Raw genomic sequence first — 22,603 nt, 5'->3', positions numbered from 1 at the left:
TTATTTTTTTGAGGGATTATTATCAGGCGTTTGGAGTAAGGAAACTTGCCCAAGGTTTCACCCTGCTGGGAAATGAACCCAGGTCTCTTGCATGCAAAGCGAGTGCTCTAACCACTGAGCTACAGGACTCCACAATGTCAGTTGACTCCACAATTTATTAGATTTAGAAAAAGAGGATCAGAGAGCGAGAGATAGGGGCGAAAAAAAACTAGGGTCTATATCAGAAAGCAAGAAAGGGAGAGTGAGAGAGAGAGAGAGTCAGAGACAGTACTACAGTAACAGAACTCCTGTTGTTTTTAGTTCACTCTGAAGCCAATTTATTTGTTGCGAGATAAACAATTATCTTCAATTTCCATAATCAACAATGGGGCTGGTCCAGATAATTAATTCAGATAGCAGGCTATCGATAGTGTTGACTATTTATCAGATAATGTTGATATTTAGCACAGGAAACTAGTAGTTTCCCATGATAAACCCAAAACTTGGCTGCCGTTGCTAAACACAACAGCTGCCCTCTCCTCCTATTAAAACAGGGATAAGCGTCTTTCTATGTCCAAATTAGTTAATTTATGCATAGCTCACATGGTGAGGTTTATGAAACAAACAGCCCAGTACAGACTTTGTCCCAAGTATAGATAGACAAGTTCTACCCGACTGTATTGCTCATCTCAGGCACCAATGCGGACAATATTAACGCTACAGGATGAAGTACCTTCTTAAAAAGAAGTCACAGTTCCAATCTAATTCAGAGGCTGCTGTAATTAGGAAGGCTGAATCGGTCGGTTTTCCACTGAATTTTAATTGAGTCACAGAGATGGTAGCAAATCTATACAAATGCTTTTGAGAGAATGATCATTACAATTGGACATATTACTTTGTCCCTTAATTTAGTTACAGTTCGAAAGGTCTCGAGTCTCTCCTAGTTTCCAGAGCAGTCTGTCTCCCCAAGAAGCAATCCTTCTTCCAGTCTCCTCTCTTTTTGCCCTCTCTGGCCTCTCGCCCCTCTTTACAGAGGCTCTTGCCTGACTCCACCTCCCAACACTAAGCAGAAGTGTGAAGTGCACCTGACACAACAAAGACAGAACATTGCTGAGAATTGCTGTTGATTGCTGGATTGTAACCTGGTGCCCGGAGACCAACTCCATTGAACTGAATTTTCCAGTCTTCCTTTGATCAAGCAAAAGGTGTTTTGTCTGTGGGATACTTGAACAAAGTGGTCAATGCAGAACTTTAGGCAAGTTTCCTTACTTCTGTTCACCTAGCAGTAAATAAGAACCCAGTTGTCAGTCGATTGGGGGATAACTTTTCTGGGGATAATAATCTCTTTAAAAAACTAATAATAATGTGGTCACTCAATCCATGACTGTTTGTGGAACACTGCTGTGCTCAATTGGCTGCTGCATTCTGCCCACAAAATATACAGTGAATTCACCATTCAATATATTCTGTGAAGCGCTTTGAGATGTCTTGAAGACGTGACAAGGTGCTATATCAAATGCAATGATTATTATGAATTGTGCTTGCTGGGCCAAGGTAGCACTTTCAAAGCGGAACAACGCCCTTCGATACTCTCATGCTAACTCATGGTTGACCAGCTCAGCAGGAAGTGGAACAATAACCCAGTGTCCGGTTCCCGTTTATATAGGTTATTCAACCCTTCAGGTGAATGGCAAAAGATGTATGATGCACATTCAATCACGTTCCACTGATTCAACTTGTGAAGAAAGACTAAGATAACCACTGGCTTCTTTGAAGTTTATACAGCTTATGATATTAGGATCAGTTTCTATATTGGCTTTGTGGTTGATTTAATATATGTCATCAACCTCACCTTGTCCACCGGTTCAGTTCCCACCCCCCTAAAAACAGCCATTATCACCCCCATCTTGAAAAAACCTTCCCTGGATCCATCCCCTCTCTCCAGCTACCGCCCCATCTCTAACCTCCCATTTCTCTCCAAGGTCCTGGAACGAGTCGTCGCATCCTAGCTCCGTTCCTTTCTTTCTCGCCATTCCATCTTTGAACCCTTCCAATCCAGCTTCCGCGCTGCCCACAGCACGGAAACAGCCCTGGTCAAAGTCACTAAGGATACTCTGAACATCTGTGATCAGGGCTCCCTCTGCCTCTTTGTCCTCCTCGACCTCTCTACCACCTTCAACACTGTCGACCACTCCATCCTCATACACCGCCTCTTCTCTTTACTAAATCTTCGCGGACCTGCCCCTGCCTGGATCGAATCCTATCTCTCTCACTGTCTCCACTTTGTTGCCTCTAACTGTTTCTCCTCCAGCCCCCGCACTGTCATGTCTGGCATCCCCCAGGGCTCTGTCCTTGCCTCTCTCCTCTTTAATATCTGCACGCTCCCCCTTGGTGACATCATCCGCAGACATGGGGTCACTTCTATATGTATGCGGAAGACACCCAATTCTAACTTTCTGCCTCCGCCCTCAACTCCAGGACCACTGCTGCCCTGACAGATTGCCTGTCGGACATCAAGTCCTGGATGAGGGCAAATTTCCTACAGTTGAATGTGAACAAGACTGAGGCCCTCCTGATTGGTTCGCGCCAGCGCCTCTGCACCTCAGGCTCTGGCAGCATCAACCTCCATGGTTGCACACTTCAACTCACCAGCCAGTCAGGAACCTAGGTGTCTTGTTCGACCCTCGACTGTCTTTTCTCCCCAACCTCCAAGCCATGACCCACTCTGCCTTCCCCAACTCCGTAACATCGCTCGACTCCGCCACTACCTCACCCCTCAGGCCGCTGAAACTCTTGTTCATGCCTTCATCACCTCCAGGCTCGACTATGCAAACACCCTGCTTGTCGGCCTTCCCAACTCCTCCCTCCACAGGCTACAGATAATCCAGAACTCTGCAACCCGTGTCCTCTCCCGCACCAAACTTCCCTCCATTCTCGCCCGACTCCATTGGCTCCCTATCCTCCAGAGGATCCAGTTCAAGATCCTGGTCCTCACCTACAAAGCCCTCCATGACCTCACCCCACCCTACCTCTGCGACCTCCTTAGCGCCGACCAACCCGCCCGTTCCCTCCGCTCAGCTGGCTCCAGCCTGCTCCATGTCCCCCGACCCACCCACCCCACCATTGGTGGGAGAACCTTCAGCCACTCTACCCCAACCTCTGGAATTCCATCCCCCAATCACTCCGCCTCTACCCCTCCTTAGCCTCCTTCAAGTCCCTCCTCAAGACCCTCCTCTTCGACTATGCCATCGGCCACCCCCATTCCCCACCCCTCCCTCCTCCCCCCCTGACCCCAGCTCGAGTCTAAAATGCTGTACACTGTCCAGCGCCTTGGGATGTCCCCTGACTTGAAAGGCGCTATACAAATGTAATCTTGTTGTTGTTGTATTTATCCTGAATCGTTTAAAGATACGGGTATTTTTGTATTCATGGAATTCGCTGCAAAAAGGAAAAACAGGACGAGTTATTGGGTTGTTGACTTAAAACAAGTTGTTGACTTGAATCTAGAGGAATGCCAACTTGGCACAAACATAATGCCTCAGCTTTCCAATACATTTAAGAGTATAAATAGAATGACAGCATTGTAAAATGTACAAACGGAAAAATTTTAAAAAAGCTAGATTTAATTTATGGATAAGGGGAAAAAAAAACTTTTACAAGGAGCACCATGAAGTCAATTAAACGACAGCATACTCTGGCTAGGATTCTCTCACATGCATTCCGCATTGACTTTTTGTCCCATTGTGCACAATTGGCTGCTGCTTTTCACCCATAAAATACACAAGTCAATCCACTTTACAATATATAATATATATTATATAATATATATATATTCTGTGAAGCGCTTTGAAATGTCTAATCGATGTGATAAGGTGCTATGTCAAATGCAAGGATTATTATTACTATTGATATGACTCTTTCTTATTCAACATCCAAACATGCAAGCCTTTCTTCCAAAAGGACAGGGAGGGCACAATTTTCTTACAGAAATCATACTTTATTTTAAAAGTACAGGATATAAGCTGTCTAAGCAGTAGCATCTTACATTCTACGTCATCCTATACATGATCCTATTAAGATAATCATATCATCCCCAAGTTACTTTCACACACAGATACTTCTTAATTTAAATTGCCTCCCGAATTAAACTAATTTAAATGGCCATATATTAAACTTTCAAGAACTAAAAGTGCTGTGAAATTCTTTTTTACCCCCGACGTTCCTCATAATCTCTAAAAACCAGAAGCTTGCATTTTTGTGGCACATTATCGCATTGAAACATCTCAAAGGCCTTCACATGACATTACTGTCAACTGTAAGCAAACAAGTCAGCCATCCACGTCAGCAAGGTCCCACACACCAGAAACAGCCATTATGTAGGAATAACCAATTTAATCTGGGAGATTGTTGACTGGAACCCCAGGTGTTTTTGTTTGAATAGCGTTAAAAGGAATATTTAATGTCCATCTAGAAACAGACAGCTGTGACCTCAGTTTAACATCCCATCCAAAAGCCTCCAACACAACATTCCCCAGTGATACCCTTAAGAGTGGGAGTGTTTGTTGCTGACTGACACCAAGTGTTAAAGTTGAAAAGTATTCAATTTCTAAGCACCTTTCTATTGTGGAAGCACTCTTCAAATAATGGAATTCAATCACAGTCAGCTAAGACCAGTGGTAGCCAATCTTCCAACAAAGTACATTTTCTTAATTGAATATTTCTTGATTTATGCCATAAATAAAGCTCGTCAAATAAAACTGTTCATTCAATTCATAGCTGTTTGCTGGACAAATTGATTGGAGATACCACCAGAAAGCAAGACTAACCAAGATTAACCGTGAATCCGGTTAAAGAACGATATTGCAACTGTAATATCTTGTCTCCTTGCTACCAGTTTGTTTATATGCCTTTGAAATCAAAAAGCAGCTTGAGATGTATTCTGGTTCACCACTCAAGCATCAGATCAATTACTTTTATTGAATATTGTGAATATTTTAAAAAAGAAAAAATATATAAATTTCTCCTGCACTAATGCAATCTTCCCAGCCAAGTAAGCTTCAAGTTAGTCAACAATTTATATACACCTTTCAATCATTCAAATCTTATGATTAATTAGCTGACTCATTAGCGATTCATACTCCAACCCATAATGTAAATACAACATTATTTGCTACTCATCATAACACATGCAATTCTAATCTGAATCCATTTCAACTTTGCTGCTAGCTCCAGCAGTTTACAATTACCTTTCAAATAAAAAAAACAATTTCCACTGCTCCAGCCCATCTACTACTTTGAACTCAAATGAACCAACCAAATCAAAGCAACCTAATGTGACCCAAGCTCAATCAGCAATAATTCTACATTGTATATATTGCTACTTAAAATGTTTAGCAGAAATGAGTCTCCCTAAAAATTAAACCAACAAAACAAGATGAATGTACAGATTGGAATTTTATTAAATTAGTAAATCATGCAGTCCAATTATTTGTTACACGCACACACACACACGACAAAGATTGCTGACTTTCTTAGCTCACTGAAAATGTTCAGCCACAGATATTAAATATAAATGAATACTAACTCTCTTCTCAATGCAGTCATCTATGGTAACCAGTCAGAGAAGAGTAAGAATGTTAAGAACTCTTTCTCAGAAGGTTTTAGGATGCACCATTACATCGAGGCTCGACTATGCAAACTCACTGCTTGTCGGCCTCCCCAACTCCTCCCTCCATAGGCTGCAGATCATCCAGAACTCTGCAGCCTGTGTCCTCTCCCGCACCGGCTCCGCGACCCTATCACCCCCATCCTCGCCCGACTCCACTGGCTTCCCATCACACAGAGGATACAGTTCAAGATCCTGGTCCTCAGCTTCAAAGACCTCCACAGTCTTGCTCCGATCTACCTCTCTGACCTCCTAACCCTCTACCACCCTGTTCACTTCCACCGCTCAGCAGGCTCCGGGCTGCTTCATGTCCTCCGCCTTGCTCACCCCACTATCAGCAGGCGGGCCTTCTGCCACTCTGCACCCACCCTCTGGAACCCCATCCTGCAATCCCTCCATCTCCGTCTCACCCCTCCCCCTCCACCTTCAAGACAAACCTCAAGACCCTCCTCTTCGACCGTACTTTCGATCGCCCTGCTTCCTCCCCTGCCCTCCCCCCTCCCTCACTCCAACCCTGAGCTCAGGTCCGTAACTCTCTCTGTCTAGCGCCTTTCGGACGTCCTCCCAACCTGAAAGGTGCTATACAAATATAATTTTGTTGTTGTTGCACCAAGGCAGTTGAACAAGAGGACACAGTTTGGGGTTGCAAAAAGCAATTTCCAGCACAGACACCAATATTTTTCTTTACTCAGAAGGTAATTAATGACTGAAACAGGTTGCGAGCAGGGTAGTTAAGGCCATGCTACTGGACTTATTTAAAAGTAACTTAATACTATAGGGTGGCTGTTCTGGGGTTGGGGGGGGTGGGAAGAAATCACATGAGCGAAAGTCTTTCTTCATCCAAACAGAATCCCAACCCCTCTGTCACGATACTTGCATTCTCAGTGACCCTCAAGTCATGGGTGCTAATGCATCTTTCAACCAATTCTTTAAGTGGAAGCCTGAGTCAGTAAATTCAACCAATGAGGGCATTACAGACAAACCCACCCTCACCCGATACCCATTCACCATTTCTATATTGACTTGTGAACTTAACAGCCTTAGTCTGCAAATTAGTTTAATTTGTTCTGGAAACAGTATTACTCATTGTGTGGCCCAGGGCCATTTGTGGGCCTTACTGCAAATTTGCGGTTCAAAGCATGCTTGTCTTGCTCGCCATGAGATAGCGATTGAGCTGCAATTCTCTGCTATTTCCTCGCCTCTTCATTGAAAAGACAAGAGATTCTATGACAAGGTAGGGTTATCTTAGCTTTTACGTGGCAACCCAGCATTCTGTAAAGCAACATTTCTGACAGTAATAGTACAATATTAATTGGAACTGTGGCACCCAACAAAGCCAAAATAACAGCTGGTTTTAAAGGACATACCTTCGTTATATGCGGAAGCAAAGATTATGAAAAGAAAAGTTTGGTCTTTGAAAAAAAACAGTTGCTTTGTGGTATAGAGCACTGAATAACCACATGAATATAAACTTTGCTGTGTAGATCTTTCCCCCGTTAGATTAATTGAATTAAACGGGTAATGGATTTCATCGCATTCACATTTCATATGTTAAATTACATTTTTCTCGTGACTTTTAAATGCAATAGAATATAGCTTCTCTCGAGTGATATTGAATCTGTATACACATCTTCATTTTACCCTCTTGTGGAGTGAAACAAATTTACAGTAGAGATCCAGATTTTCGGATAAATGGCACTATTGCACTGTGCATGTGCATATCATATCAGTGTGTATATCGGGTCGTAATGCTAAATATAATAACCAAAAACTCCTTTCATCAGAAGTTATACAGCAACAACAAGATTACATTTGTATAGCGCCTTTCACATCAGGAGGACGGCCCAAGGCGCTGGACAGTGTACAGCATTTCAGACTTATAGTCATAATACCACATGATACCAGCTTGTTTCACACACACTTAAACACAGCGAGCCCTTCTTGACCATTAAACCTTGTAACAGATCAGCATGAGGGCACAAACTGAAAAATTCCCACTAGTTCCTACACACTGAGAATATATGCAATAATATACACAATTTTTAACACAAAATTACAAGTCGGATTTTGCTGAAATCTTACAATTTCACTTTGTTACATTTAACCAATATCTTAATATGTGTTGTTATATCTTAGGATACACTTCCCATGGTTATGAATTGGAAGGGGTTACATCTCAACATTATCCTCCAAGTACTGTGCGTCACAAAGAGTTACACTAGTTCAATTAAGTGCTACAATTTTACAAATAAAGATATATAGATATCTATATATCTATATATAGATATATATAAAAAATCTGATTAAAAACTCTACAGCAGCAGCTATAAAACAAGTCTTTTTATAGTAAAAATAGGCATGCGGAACAAATCATTATTATAGTTAGCAGAACAAGAATTACTACGTTTTTAAAGAGGAACTAGACAAGTTCCTGGAAAATAAAAAAATTCAGGCTTGTAAATTAATGAGATTAATATACTGTATGGGGAATAATCTTGTGGGAAAATGTATATATAGGTTACAAGGATCAATAATCTACTGCCTAAAAATGACTTTTTTTTTTAAAAAAGCACAATGTTCTGGCCCCTAGATAATATTGACTTGGGTGTGTACTCACGTTCTTTTTAATTTTACTCTTGATTGTTTCAATGACTCCTGCTTCACTACTTTCACACAGCTTTTCTGTGCTTTTCAGATCGTCGCAAGCCACCTGCATTTTCTCATCTTCAAAGGTCATCATGGCATTCTGAAAATGGAGGTTTGAAATTATTGCTTTTCATTTGGCCGTGGCCAGCAACCTACCTGTATGATGACAGATCACACTTGTTAAGTTTGCTACTCAGCAAATGGTAACTCACATGTTTAGCAATGTGTGAATTTTTCCCACACAAGCAGTTTAGCAGGAAGAGTATTTATTGTATTCTGGCTTCCAAAACTGAACCCGTGATGTTGTATAGAATGACACACAGTATCCATCTATGCAAATCAAATCAAATCTGGAATATCTATTGTATGTTGAGTTATAGAATTAAACACAAGGCTTTGCTTGTATTCCCAAGAAATCTTATTAACCTTCTTTCACTTTATTAACAGCCCTTTGATTAACTGGGAACTTAAAGGATGTCCTTTTAAGTCAGTCTTTAAAATGACCTTTGCTATTTGAGATCTTACATTACAGAACGTAATTTCACAGTTGAATAGAACCAGAGAAATTTACAGCACAGAAGGTGGCCATTCGGCCCATCATGTCTGTGCTGCCTCTTTTTAAAGCGCAATCCTTTCAGTTCCAACAATGTGCACATTGAACAAAATAAATATTTTCATACACTGTTATATATATACTTTCCAGACAGAGTTTATCTCACTCACCCATTCTAAACTGAAATGTAAAATTCACAATTTGTACTGGGAGCAGATACCAAGAATTAGATCGACTTGCTGTATGGAATCGCCCAAATGAAATGTTAAAATAGCCCAACTGTGTCAGTTAGTGCCATGGAAATAGTTAATGAATGGTAAGGAAATCATTTATGAAGGTACCAGAATATTCCCCTCACAGATCAGTAACACTTTTTAAAAAATGCCACAGTTCCATCCAGTTCACCATAAGAGCCAACAAATCCCCAAACTGTTATGGATTTACTCAACTGTCATCAAAACATTATACTGCATTTTGACTGATTCAGTGCTCCACACTTTGGAGGCGGGAATTATGCAATCCACAGTAATTGGATAAGCCACTCGCAAACTTAGATCTAATTGGCAAGGCTAACTACATTTTATGGGAAAACAACTTAACCAGCAGGCTCTGTGGCGAAAGACTAAGTCCTGAAACAATACTTCCATCAATTTACTTTCATCCCATCTACAGTGGGATAGCTCAACAGTTGGTGTGCCCTAAACATAGGTACTCACTTGCACTAATAAAAAGCACATTTTACAGAATAGAAACACAGATTTGTTTTGTAATTAAAATCAGTTTGCTTGAACATAAAGGGACCTTTACCTAGGAGGTTATAATAATAATATTAATCCTTGCATTTGATATAGCGCTTTCCACGTCTTCTAGACGTCTTAAGCGCCTCACAGAATATACTGTAAAGGGAATTGACCGCATATTTGTGGGCGAAACGCGGCAGCCAATTGCGCACAGCAGTGTCCCACAAACAGTCGTGGATTGAAAATGACCAATTTATTATGGTTTTGTTTTGGAGGGATTATTTTATAATCCCTCAAAAGGTTATCTTATGTATAAGAAATGGCACTTCTCCCTTCTTTCCATTTTTCTCAAAGCACAATTGACTAGTTAATCAAGTTTGGTTTTATAAAACTGTTTGATTTATATTTCATGCAAAACAATAATTTTGAAGTTTTAAAACTTTTACTTTTGTCATCAGTCTGATAATCTCAGCAGTCCAAATTTAGAATTGTATTTATTAAGTTTGGGTCAATTCAGGTTAATTAATTAAGATAAAAAGACCTTAAGACCCGAATGATTTTGTTACACTAGTTTTAATTGAAAATTACAATGGCTCCTTGCAAAACACCAATCAATTTTTATTTGTTACAGTTCAAAATCCTGCATTTTAAGGTCCTATTTTGGTAAATAAATGTAGTCACACACCTGTTCACTGTAAAATCTGGAAAAACAACCAGCAAAATGTTATATGTTAGAACCAGTTAAGTACTCTTAACACATACAGTACACCCGGGAGCATGCTTGTGTTTTGTTGCAGCTCACAGATACCAGTTAAAAATTATGCAGCCCTAAAAATAAAAAGCATGTGTAGTTAATTTAGCAAGCAAAGCAATTGCAATTTTATGTAACATTTATAGCAGTTGTCCCTTTGTCTGACTTCAGTAACTGTAATGTTTTAAAGATCATATGACTTTCAAGTAGAAGATCCAAGGTTAAATATTAGTGGCAACTGACTGTCCTTTTCCTTCTGACTTCTTCTACCCCTCCAAGCAGCAGTCTAGTCATTTCCCTCAAGCCTGATCCTCAGAAATCAACTAAAATTAGGCAAAGCATACACATTTGAAACTAATGTTCACAGACATGTTGCATCATCATATTCATATCGCAGTAATTGTAGAAGAATTATTTTTTCTTCTTCTACACGCAAACATAAAATCATTTGATAGGCTTCCTATAGAGTAATAAAACTTTAGGTTTAAAATTAAATCCTACAGGCCCAGAGTAGCTATGCTAACAATGGTTCAGTGTGATTTGTGATAGATTCAGACAAGATGACATAAATCAGAAGTTCATTGTTTATTGTGAATCAGAGCATTGGAGATCCAGTTAACTAATTAAAGTAAGCCTGTTCCACAGTAATTTTTTTCCTTGCTTTTTATTTATACACTGCCCTATGCTGCATTAAATGGATTTCCAAAGCAACATATCCCCCCAAGTTGCCCTTTTTTTGTAATTTGCTTTATATTGCAATTTTATTTGGTATAGTTGATCATACAAAATCAGCATTCTATTGCTGATTAAATCTCAAATGAGGAAGATCTTCAATATTGCAAAAATAAACTAGGGGGTTAAAACATCAACTTTATCACTGAACAACTAGCAATGTGTTGGCATTTGGAGTCCTACAGGACTCCAAATGCCAACTCATGAAAATTAGCTCAGTGGTTAGAGCACTCGCTTTGCAAGCGAGAGACCGGAGTTCAATTCCAGGCAGAGGGCGAAACCTTGGGCAAGTTTCCTTACTCCACACAGAGCCTAAAAATAATCCCTCCAAAACCAAAAACACTAATGAATTGGTCATTTTCAATCCACGACTGTTTGTGGGACATTGCTGTGCGCAATTCGCTGCCGCGTTCGCCCACAAATATACAGTCAATTCACTTTACAGTGTGTTCTGTGAAGCGCTTTGGGACGTCCTCCCGACGTGAAAAGCGCTATATCAAATGCAAGGATTATTATTATTGGCTGTACTGTGGAACATTGCTGTGCACAAACTGATTGCTACATTCTGCAAAATACACAATTTCAGAATATCCTGTGAAGTGCTTTGAGACTTCCTCCCGACATGAAAGGCACTATACCAAATGTAAAGATTATTATTGTTGTACTACAAAAAAATTCATGTCTATGACAAATAATCTAGTCATACAGAAAATAGTTATGTACCGGATGAGTTGTATCTGATGGGAGCAGTTTTTGCTAATGACATTTACATCTTCATACACTTTTGTTATTCAGTTGATCATAATCTACAGAAAGACAATTCTATACAAGTCTGAAAAACTTCCTCTGTATTACTTGCAAAAAAAGTTTTCCAATTGAATTTGTAATCGACTTCCAATTTAATGATAACAAGCTACAACTATTTACAAGTGATAACAACAACAAAATAAAATTTATATAGCAAAAGTTATGTAATAACTTAGCTTGAACAAATGCATTTCATTATCAATCGTTTGAATCAATTTTATTAACCAAGCGATCCAACACTAAACCTGAAGTAAACTACACCTTTACGACCAGCATACAGTTGCTCTACAGAGTCCTTCCAAGTTCAAACATTACTTTATACCGCAGTAGGGCTGTGGATGCTTAGCTAGTTGAAAACAGGAAGAGAAGAACAAGAGCAAATTTTTTGTACGATTTTGCATTCACACAAGCACATGTACACCGTATATGTTTAAGCTATATATAAACTGTGAGCCCCATGTACATTTTCTGTCTCATTTGAAACTATTGCATTAATGAGTCAGAGGAAGGGAAGATCAAATAGTGAACTTCAGTAAATTGGCAAGAGGAGGAAAAATGTCATTAATGCAATATGCTGATGAATAGCTAAACAGACTGACCTTTTAAAAATAGTTTTAGTCATCACCTTCTGGATGCAGCTGAAGGATTTCATTCATTGTTTAATGACAGTAAGTCTACTGCAGTATTGTAATATTGTGCAAAACTGCAAAATTGGATCAACCTATACAAATTATCAGAGGGTATACACTTAGCCGTGGACCATGCTTGCAAGCTAGAAACACACCCCTTTAAAGACTTGAGAATTTTACACCATAAACATAGGCAAATAAATTTCTATTCACCTCAATGCAGTGAACAGTACTGTATTTTCTGAACGATTAAGCATCTTTTTTTCAAGATTACTTCAATATAAATAGCTCCTGATTATATTTTTTTCTAAGAAATGAATGAAATCCAGGAAATTATTTTTTGTGACTACTCACCAAGAAACTAACAAAACTGGCTCCAAAGCTCATCAGGGGACTGTTGTTCCTACAAGAAATATGAAAAAAATACATACAAATAAAATATGACACCATAGTAATATACACTTCTGAATATTGCTTATATTTTACACACTGCGGGAAACAAAATGTTAAACAGCAATGTTCTTCCTTGCTAAGCTTGATTTGCTCATTTTATTTCATTCTTCATTGGCACTACAAGGAAATACTTTACAATAATAAACCTTGTATTTGATATAGCATCCCAGCATGTCGTTGAGACGTCCCAAAGCACTTCACAGAATGTATTGTGAAATGACAATCGACAGAGTGACCAAAGTTTTTTTTGAGGGATTATTATCCCCGGCAATCGACTAACAACCAGGTTCCTTACTCCACACGCCTATGTTTACCACCAACTAACTTACTGGGTGGTAAACATAGGCGTGTGGAATAAGGAAACTTGCGTAAGGCTTTGCCCCGGGCGGGAATCGAATCCAGATCCTCTCGATTGCAAGGCAAGTGTGCTAACCACTACACCACGTGATGCCACATATACTTATGATCTTCTTCTCTACTTTATCCTGAGACATTTTTTCTACTAAGTGAGGATTAACAGGGATCCAGCTATGGAGTGGTTACAGGAGCCATAAATTCAAACATCCCACAATTTTGCAGCATTTCTTTGGGGGTGGGGGAGGGGAATGGGATGAGAAAGAAGGTGAGAGAAGGAAGAAAAGATGTACAAAAGTTCTAAGGCGGACTAATTAACTCACCTAACAGCTGCATCTCTAACATACCCGCTACTTTTGTTCCTCTCACTTTAAAATGATTTGTGAGATGTGTGTGTCAGCTTGGCTCAGATGTTAGCACTCCTACCTCTGAGTAAGATATTGTGGGTTCAAGTACCTAGTCGGGACTTTAACTCATTATCTAGGCTGACACAACACTTCCCTAGCATACATTGGAATTTCAAACTGTGAGCTCAACGTCCCAATGTGAGACTTGAACCCACAGCCTTCTGACTCAGAGGCAAGAGTGCTACCAACTGAGCCAGAGAACTAAATTACAAACAAACTGGCATTGCTGCTCAATTCGACACTGTGTGAACTCAACAACATGCTTACTACAGCAACTCATATTTCTATAGAACTTTGCACTCTAAAGAACAACAACAAAAGTATATTTATATAGTGCCTTTCACGTCAGAAGGATGTCCCGATGTGCTGGACAATCAAGGGTTTGCACCCGAGCTAGGAATTGGAATCAAGAGGGATGGAGGGTAGGGAAAGGGGGGGGGGGTGGAGGTGGGAGGGTGACCGAAGGCAAGATCGAAGAGGAAGGTCTTGAAATGGGCCTTGAAGGAGACAAGACAGGGGGTGACGCGGAGGGAATCTAGCACGGACTTCTAGAAACGCTGAAGGCCTGACCCTCAATGGCGAGGCAAGCAGGCCAGTGCCCACCAAGTAGAGGGAGTGGACAGGTTGGTAAGGATGTAGAGTGAGTAAATGGGTTGGTTAATAGATGGCAGAGATAGGGGAGGAGCACAACTGTGGAGGGCTTTAAAAGGTGAGGATGAGGGTCTTAAACTTGATCCTTAAGGGATGGGGAGCCAGTGGAGCCAGGCGAGAATGGGGGTGATTGATTCACAAACTTTGAAAAAAAGAACTTGACTTGAATGTGGAAATTGCAAAAACAGAACACGTCAAGTGGCAGATAACAAAACCCTGCAACTTCCCCAAACTTAACGATTGAAGAGAAATAAAAGTTTCCATACTATAATGTTGTTCTATCCACAATACACTGTACGAGGCAGATACTGAATGCTTGTTGACTGTTTATCGCAAATAAATTTACTAAGCTTAAAGTTGCCAATACAGATCTTGTGAGATATTAACATTACCACAGTGTACATTCCTGCATAATGGGTATTTTGAATATATGACTTGTCTTCAAGATGAAAACAGAAATCTGGTGACTGCAAAAGATTTGGCTTTACAATCACTGTGTGCACACAAGGACCTTGCTAAGTAATGATACTGCAGTGCTTCAGGAGGCAATAGCTCCACAGCAGCTTGTGTACTCTTGCGCACCAGCCTCCGCGACCCCATCACTCCCACCCTCGCCCCAACTCCACTGGCTCCCCATCCCTTAGAGGATCGAATTCAAGATCCTCATCCTCACTTTCAAGGCCATCCATGGCCTTGCCCCTCCTACCTCTCTGACCTGCTGACTCCCTACCAATCTGCCCGCTCCCTCCGTTTAGCAGGCTCCGGTCTGCTCCATATCTCCCACCCAACACGCTCTACCATCGGTGGCCGGGCTTTCAGCCTCTCTGCCCCCATACTCTGGAACTCCATCCCACAGTCCTTTCGCCTCGCTTCCTCGCTTGCCACTTTCAAGGCCGGTCTCAAGACCCTTCTCTTCAATCGTGCCTTCGGTCGCCCTCCCACCTCTCTGCCTTCCTTCATCCCTACCCCACCCCTCCCCCATGCTCGGGTCCCTACCCGACTGTCCAGTGCCTTGGGACGTCCTCCCGAAGTGAAATGCGCTCTATAAATGTAATTTCTTGTTGTTGTTGTAGCAGTTAGATGGAACAGAAGACATCCTCATTTCACTGTGTATGGGACTACCTCGTCAATTACTTGCACATTTTTTGCTTAAAAAATTGATGCTTGAGGGAATGGGCCAACAGCATTGTTTGCAGCTAAAATTTGTTAAATTGCTTTATGTGCAATTGTTGTTAGAAATCCTATGTGCAGCCCCTTGAAACTTTATACCCAAAGCAAAGAGGAAGTGAGTCACCTTAATGGTTGTTTGCAAGAGCACACCTCTTGGAATATTGAAACATAGGTCTCAGGAAACCACCAGTATTAAGAAATGGGTGCCTCCTGGCCAATCCGAATCTTTGGCTACAGACTCCAGGTCCCCCCGCCAGGCCGCTCCGGGTCCCCCCCGCCAGGCCGCTCCGGGTCCCCCCCGCCAGGCCGCTCCGGGTCCCCCCCGCCAGGCCGCTCCGGGTCCCCCCCGCCAGGCCGCTCCGGGTCCCCCCCGCCAGGCCGCTCCGGGTCCCCCCCGCCAGGCCGCTCCGGGTCCCCCCCGCCAGGCCGCTCCGGGTCCCCCCCGCCAGGCCGCTCCGGGTCCCCCCCGCCAGCCGCTCCGGGTCCCCCCCCCCTCCGGTCCCCCCGCCAGGCCGCTCCGGGTCCCCCCGCCAGCCGCCCCCCCCCCCCGCTCCGGTCCCCCGCCAGGCCGCTCCGGGTCCCCCCCGCCAGCCGCTCCGGTCCCCCCGCCCCGAGCCTGCTCCGGGTGTCCCCCGCCCCGAGCCTGCTCCGGGTGTCCCCCGCCCCGAGCCTGCTCCGGGTGTCCCCCGCCCCGAGCCTGCTCCGGTGTCCCCCGCCCCGAGCCTGCTCCGGGTCCCCCGCCCAGAGCCTGCTCCGGGTCCCCCGCCCCGAGCCTGCTCCGGGTCCCCCGCCCCGAGCCTGCTCCAGGTCCCCCGCCCCGAGCCTGCTCCAGGTCCCCCGCCCCGAGCCTGCTCCAGGTCCCCCGCCCCGAGCCTGCTCCAGGTCCCCCGCCCCGAGCCTGCTCCAGGTCCCCCGCCCCGAGCCTGCTCCAGGTCCCCCGCCCAGCCTGCTCAAGGTCCCCCGCCCAGCCTGCTCAAGGTCCCCCGCCCAGCCTGCTCAAGGTCTCCCGCCCAGCCTGCTCCACGTCTCAGTCCAGCCTGCAGCACGTCCCCTGTCCAGCCTACTCCACTATCGGCGGTGGGGCATCCCGGAAAGCCGCTATATAAATGCAATTTGTTGTTGTTTGTCCAAAAAGGTTTGTGTGTAACAATCTATAATTAGTCATGCTGGCAACTGGTAGCATAAACCCAAGAGCCCGTTACAGCTTCGATGCACATCCAGCTGTGATCTGTGCAGTGACAATGAAACTATCTCGAGATGCCTGGAACCAACACAAATCATGGAAGATTTCATTATCCAGACTGACTGAAAAACCGTTGGAGGAAAAGTAATAGGTCCAAGTTTAAATAAGTCACTCAGAATTACTTCCTTAAAGTCTTCAGCAATTGTCCAGGTACGGCACATAAAGTAGGGTTTGTGGAGAATCCAGAATACCATTAGAACTGAAATACTGCGGAGAGTATTTATTGTACTTTAAGAGCAGTTTGACAGAAAGCAGTAATTTATGGGTAAATTGCAAAATGAGAATGATTAAGATACTATGCACTCAGTATAAAAGTAGGAAGTATTTAAGGAACTGTTTTTGTTACAAAGAAAGCTTTACAGTTCTATAAAGGTTACCACACAAGACAAACCCCAAATGCACAAAAGCTCAGGATTGGCCAAGGGGCAACCATTTCTTAAAACTGGTGGTTTCCTGAGGCCATGAGGAAGCTATGAAATTATCTCTAGTGTTGTATGCTATACATTATTGCAGGATATAAAACAGAGAGAATCCTGAGCAGAAGTAGTAACAGAATTTTGTTAACGCAAAACAAAAATGTCCTGGCCAACAATTCTCCAAATATAATTGATCATTCATTTCCTGGATGTTTGTGCGACACTGGAAGTGTGTAAACTGGTCAACTTGCTCACCTACAAATACACGGTGACTACATGTTACAGTAAATCGTGTGGAGTGCTTTGAGATACCCCTCTTAATAATAATAATTATCCTTACAATTGACATGGATGCCCTCCCGACGTGAAAGGCTCTTTACAAATGTAATTTGCTGTTGTTATTGCTGATATAGCGCCTCATCATGTCTTCGAGATGTCTCAAAGCGCTTCACTGAATATATTGTAAAGTGAATTGACTGTACTTTATGGGCAAAATTAATGGCCAAAAGAGAGGAGTGGTGAGAAATGGCAAAAGTGCACAGTCTGGAAGGGCAGTCTATAATTGTACACCTGGCGGTTATTCACAATATAAGGGTATAAGATATGAAAATCTCCACACACACACACCCCATTGCCCTTTACTGAAATCCAAAAATAATTTCCTCCCCATGGCTATCACAGATTTTGCACGGCTTTTAAATCTCTGCCAATTATACTGCCAGGAGTGCCAATTCTTTCAGATTTTCCTTCCATGTGGAAGTCCTTCCTGATCTCCTCTGTTATCTTCTCAGAGCAACATAAATGAGATTTTAAACATTCCTTCTTCTTTTCCCCCATCATGCTAGTAGCCAGAGCCCTGTGCTACTACGCCACTTCCATCTTAATTTTCATATCGAGTTCCCAGCAGAAGTGTCATTGGTAACTCTGGTGCTCAATGTAAGGGTTTTTCTGTTGAGAATATAATCCACTTTGGATATTATTATTATTTAGTGTTTGGATCTATATCTACCAGTCCTGACATTGTGTGCCTATTTATTCAATGCTAGATTGATATGTAAAACTGTTTTGGTATTACAAAGCACATTACATACAGCCTTGTTGCACTATAGTTTGGACAGTACATTAACAGTGAGCGAAGTGTAAACATTACATAATCACCTCAAAAACATTACACAACAAATAAATTCAAACTGAAGCAGCATTGTGTCAGATCCAGTCAAAAATGCCATAAATTTCCATAATGTAGCTCAGTGATTAGAGCACTCGCCTCGCAAGCAAGAGACCTGGATTCAATTCCCGTTGCAAAACTTTGCGAATTCCAAGTACTTTATTTCTTTTTATCTTTACAGGTATGTTAAATACTATGGTTGGCAGCAGCAGTGGAATATTATACTACGCTATCAATAATATTATAAGTAATATTATAATATTGCAAGTGAGAGACCTGAGTTCAATTCCAGGCAGGGCGAAACCTTGGGCAAGTTTCCTTACTCCACACGCCTAATAATAATCCCTCCAAAAACAATAATAAATTGGTCATTTTCAATCCATATGACTGTTTGTGGGACATTGCTGTGCGCAATTGGCTGCCGCGTTCGCCCACAAATATACAGTCAATTCACTTTACAGTGTGTTCTGTGAAGCGCTTTGGGACGTCCTCCCGACGTGAAAAGCGCTATATCAAATGCAAGGATTATTATTATTATTATTATTATTATAATAGGATAAGAGTGGCTCTTCACTCAACCAATTCTTGACCTTGATGAGAATCTGCATATAATAATCCTTGTATTTGATAATGGTTGAAACACCTCAAAGTGCTTCATGAGCAATTCATGTGAAGTACAGTGGCCGTTTTTAGATTTCACCAAAATTGGGCAAATCATATTGATTTTTGGGGGAAAGTGAAGGGTGGAAAAACAAATAAAACCTAATGAGAAGTCCACTTGTTCTCCTCTTATTTCATGGTACCAGAGGTCTAGGACATCTTAGTTGTTTTACTCTTGCAGTAGCACATGACATAGCTGTCAAATCATTGATCTCATTAATCCTTCGTACGTAAAAGGCTCTATATTAAGTGCAAAGCATATTATAATAATCTATTTTAATTGGATTCTAATCTGAGCACATTTTATAAACATGACATTTTTCTTGTACGGTACCAAGATACGATAAATGATAGCACCGATTCTGTAATATTTTGCTGTTTTGTTAAGGAAAACTTCCTATTTGTTAATTTCAATAATTAATCTATTTGGAAAATAAACGTGAGGTACCACATAAAATAAACAGCCGCTCAACAAATAGGAGGCGAAAGGAGGTATGTGCATAGGTTCGGAAAAAGTAAACCGACGGAAAGCATGGAGATGCTGAACAGTATGTATTACCGGTCGCAGAGCTAGGGTTCAGGTGTTGTTCTCGCTCAAAAGGGATCAGGAAGGAACAAAAATAATAATCCTTGCATTTCATAGAGCGCCTTATCACATCGTTGAGAGGTCTCAAAGCTTTTCGCGGAACATATTGCAAAATGGATTGACTGTGTGGTTTGCGTTCATTTATTCAATAAAGGCCAAAATGCCGAAACAAAGGAGGAGCGTGTGGGAGGGGGAGGAAGTTTTTGCCAGATCAGAAACGGCAAGTGCAGGTGCCGGAAATGTAGAGACAAAGCCAGAAGATCTGAGTGGAGGAGGCGGGGTGAGAGGGAGGAGAGGGAACCCACCGCTGCACGTACAGTTAATTCACTTTACAGTATATTTTGCGATGCGCTTCGAGGCGTCTGGAAGACGCGCTCAGACCCCGAATGTAGGGACGATTCTTTTCGTTAGAGAAAAGAGGCAAGAAAGCCTTTCTTCGGCGCGGGCCGGACCGACTCGTGCGGCGCACGCCCTGCCCAGTGCTGCTGGTTTAAAAGGCACTCAACACTGGGGGTGGGATGGGGGTGGGGTGGGGGGGGGATGGAGCAACCGCCACAAATTGCATTTACAGAGAGCCTTTCACGTCGAGAGGAGGACATCTGCGAGAGCGACAGCAATAATCCCTGCGTTTGATGCCCGTTGGGAAGACGTCTCAAAGCTCTTCACACGATACGCTGTAAAATGGAATGGCTGTGGATTTTGTGGGCAAGGCCTCAGGAGCGCCGGAGTCCCGGCCGACGTCCCCCCCACTCCCCTCCCCTCCCTCCCTCCCTCCCTCCGTCCCTCACACCTCCTCTGCCCTTACCGGTATTTCTTGAAGAGCTGGTCCGACTCCCTGAAGCCGTTGTTGAGCAGCATGTTGATGCCGGCCAGCGCCAGCTCGGCGTCGTTCAGCCGCTCGGGGCTGCCGGCTGCCGACGCCGTCCCCAGTCGCTTGGGCTCCATCTCTCCCTCTCGGTGTATAGACTCCCGCCCACCGCCACACACACACACACACACACACCACCCCCGGCCCAGGAGCTGCTCCGACTCCTTCAAGCCGGAGCTCGGTGTCCGTCCACCCGCAACGGAGGAGACGATGATGATGATGGAGGCTCCGTCTCCTGCTCTGACACACGCGACCGGCGATTAAACCAGAGGCACAACACACGGAGGCTGTGATAGGCGGTGATATGTCCGTCTCCTCAGCTCTGTGCACCGGCGTCACCTCCAAACACACGCACACACACAGCGCCCGCGCGCGCGCGCAGCCACTTCATCCACACCGCGCGCGCTGGCCGCCCCGCCAACTGTCACCTGCCCCGCGAGCGGCGCTCAGCCCCCGCCCTCCCCCCCGCCCCGCCAATCACACCCCGCCCACATTCTCCGCCAATCACACCCCGCCCACATTCTCCGCCAATCACACCCCGCCCACATTCTCCGCCAATCACACCCCGCCCACATTCTCCGCCAATCACACCCCGTCCACATTCTCCGCCAATCACACCTCGCCCACAATCTCCGCCCAGCCCTCCGCCCTCAGCCAATCACACCTCGCCCTCCGCGTCCGCCAATCGCACTCCACCCACACCAACGACGCCCCGCCTCCGCCAATCGCAGCCCGCCCTCCGCCCGTCACGCCCCGGCCTTCAGCCAATCGCAACCCGACGTCAACCTTCAGCCAATCACACCGCGTCGCGAGTCCCACCAATCAGACCTACGCATGGAAATCCCAGCAGGATGGCTGGGAGTGGATGAGCCTCTCTCCCTGTGGGGAGGGGACATCTCTCCCTGTGTGTGGGGGGGGGGGACGTGTCCTGTTTACCTGCAGCTCTCGCAAGCGAGAGGACCTGGGTTTGATCCCTGAGGTCCTTTGCCTTACTCCGCACCCGGGCCTCTGGTTACCCAGCAGTCGGTAGGCACCCGGGTGTTTTGGGTCGAGCGGCGGATGGCGGATCGCTTTTCACAAAAAAAAGAATATATTTTCCNAAAAAAAGATATAATCGGTCGCTCAGTATCGCGCGAGTCGCGGCGCAGTTGGCTGCCGGCCCCGCGTCCATACTGCATTGCCAGACGTGTCACCTTGGAGCCAGTTCAAGCTCCGGCTCCAGGGAGACCCCCACTGCCACCCTTTCCCCCAACGCCCCCCACCACCCGAAGGTGGTTACACATTCTTTGTCCGCCATCCGACAAGCCCGGGTTTAAGCCCTCATTATGTACCAGGAACTCCCTGCGAGCTTCCTGGTGGGCAACACATCATACCACGCTAACACACTCCTATTCACCGCGACGCTGACAGACTGTGAATTGACTGTGTGTTCGCGGTTAGATGTGGCACTCTCAGCCCAAACCCTTTTCAACGGTTTGAGACGGTTCTATCACCCGTATATGTACACCCACGCTATGGCTCGCTCTCCCTCACAGTGTACCGGGTGGCCTCTGTGGTCAATCCTCACTAATGAATGCAAGTCCCTATGACTAAGGTGTAACTTGACAAGTGAGTTCTTCTACAACGACAGGTACTACCAATTGCTTTTTTAAATTAAAGCAAATTGAGAAGCTTCGGGCAAACAGTTTTATTTTACACCTCTGTAACCGAGGCAAAACCTGTTTGTGTATTCCCTCCTTCGATTTATACAGAAAGCTCAAGTTAAGCATGGTTATTTTATTTTATTGTAGCTTCAATGAAATTCACAACACTTGGCATTAAATCTTAAACAACACGATAAATATCAACAAACACAAGTATGAGATAACAAACATGAATCACATGTAAACTACACACACTCGCAGCCACTTGTAACGAAGTTAATCGTGGAGTCCTGTAGCTCAGTGGTTGGAGCACTCGCTTTGCAAGCGAGAGACCTGGGTTCGATTCCAGGCAGGGCGAAACCTTGGGCAAGTAATAATAATAAGTTTCCTTACTCCACATGCCTGCTAATAATCCCTCAAAAAAAACAATAATAAATTGGTCATTCCAATCTACGATTGTTTGTGGGACACTGATGTGCGCG

The 22,603-nt window shown here is 43.8% G+C and overlaps 1 protein-coding gene across 3 annotated transcripts in view; it reads right to left on the bottom strand.

The window, feature by feature from the left end:
* ttc39c (tetratricopeptide repeat domain 39C) overlaps positions 1–20,893 on the bottom strand; it is a 37,611-nt gene extending 16,718 nt beyond the window's left edge. The window contains exons 1-3 of one of the 3 annotated variants that reach the window (XM_007895104.2): positions 20,416–20,893; positions 12,857–12,905; positions 8,262–8,390 (exon numbers count right to left, since the gene is read on the bottom strand). In XM_007895104.2, the coding sequence (XP_007893295.1) occupies positions 8,262–8,390; positions 12,857–12,905; positions 20,416–20,555 (318 nt within the window). In that variant the 5' untranslated portion in view covers positions 20,556–20,893. The remainder of the gene's footprint in view (positions 1–8,261; positions 8,391–12,856; positions 12,906–20,415) is intronic. The other 2 variants (XM_042332276.1, XM_042332275.1) reach the window with 2 other exon arrangements.
* Between the last annotated feature and the right edge of the window lie 1,710 nt (positions 20,894–22,603).

This window comes from Callorhinchus milii, unplaced genomic scaffold (genome assembly GCF_018977255.1).
Source record: "Callorhinchus milii isolate IMCB2004 unplaced genomic scaffold, IMCB_Cmil_1.0 Scaffold2, whole genome shotgun sequence".
In the NCBI taxonomy this organism is placed as follows: Eukaryota; Metazoa; Chordata; class Chondrichthyes; order Chimaeriformes; family Callorhinchidae; genus Callorhinchus; species Callorhinchus milii.
The sequence above is the reverse complement of the archived record's forward strand: the minus strand, read 5'-3'. Positions and strand labels throughout refer to the sequence as shown.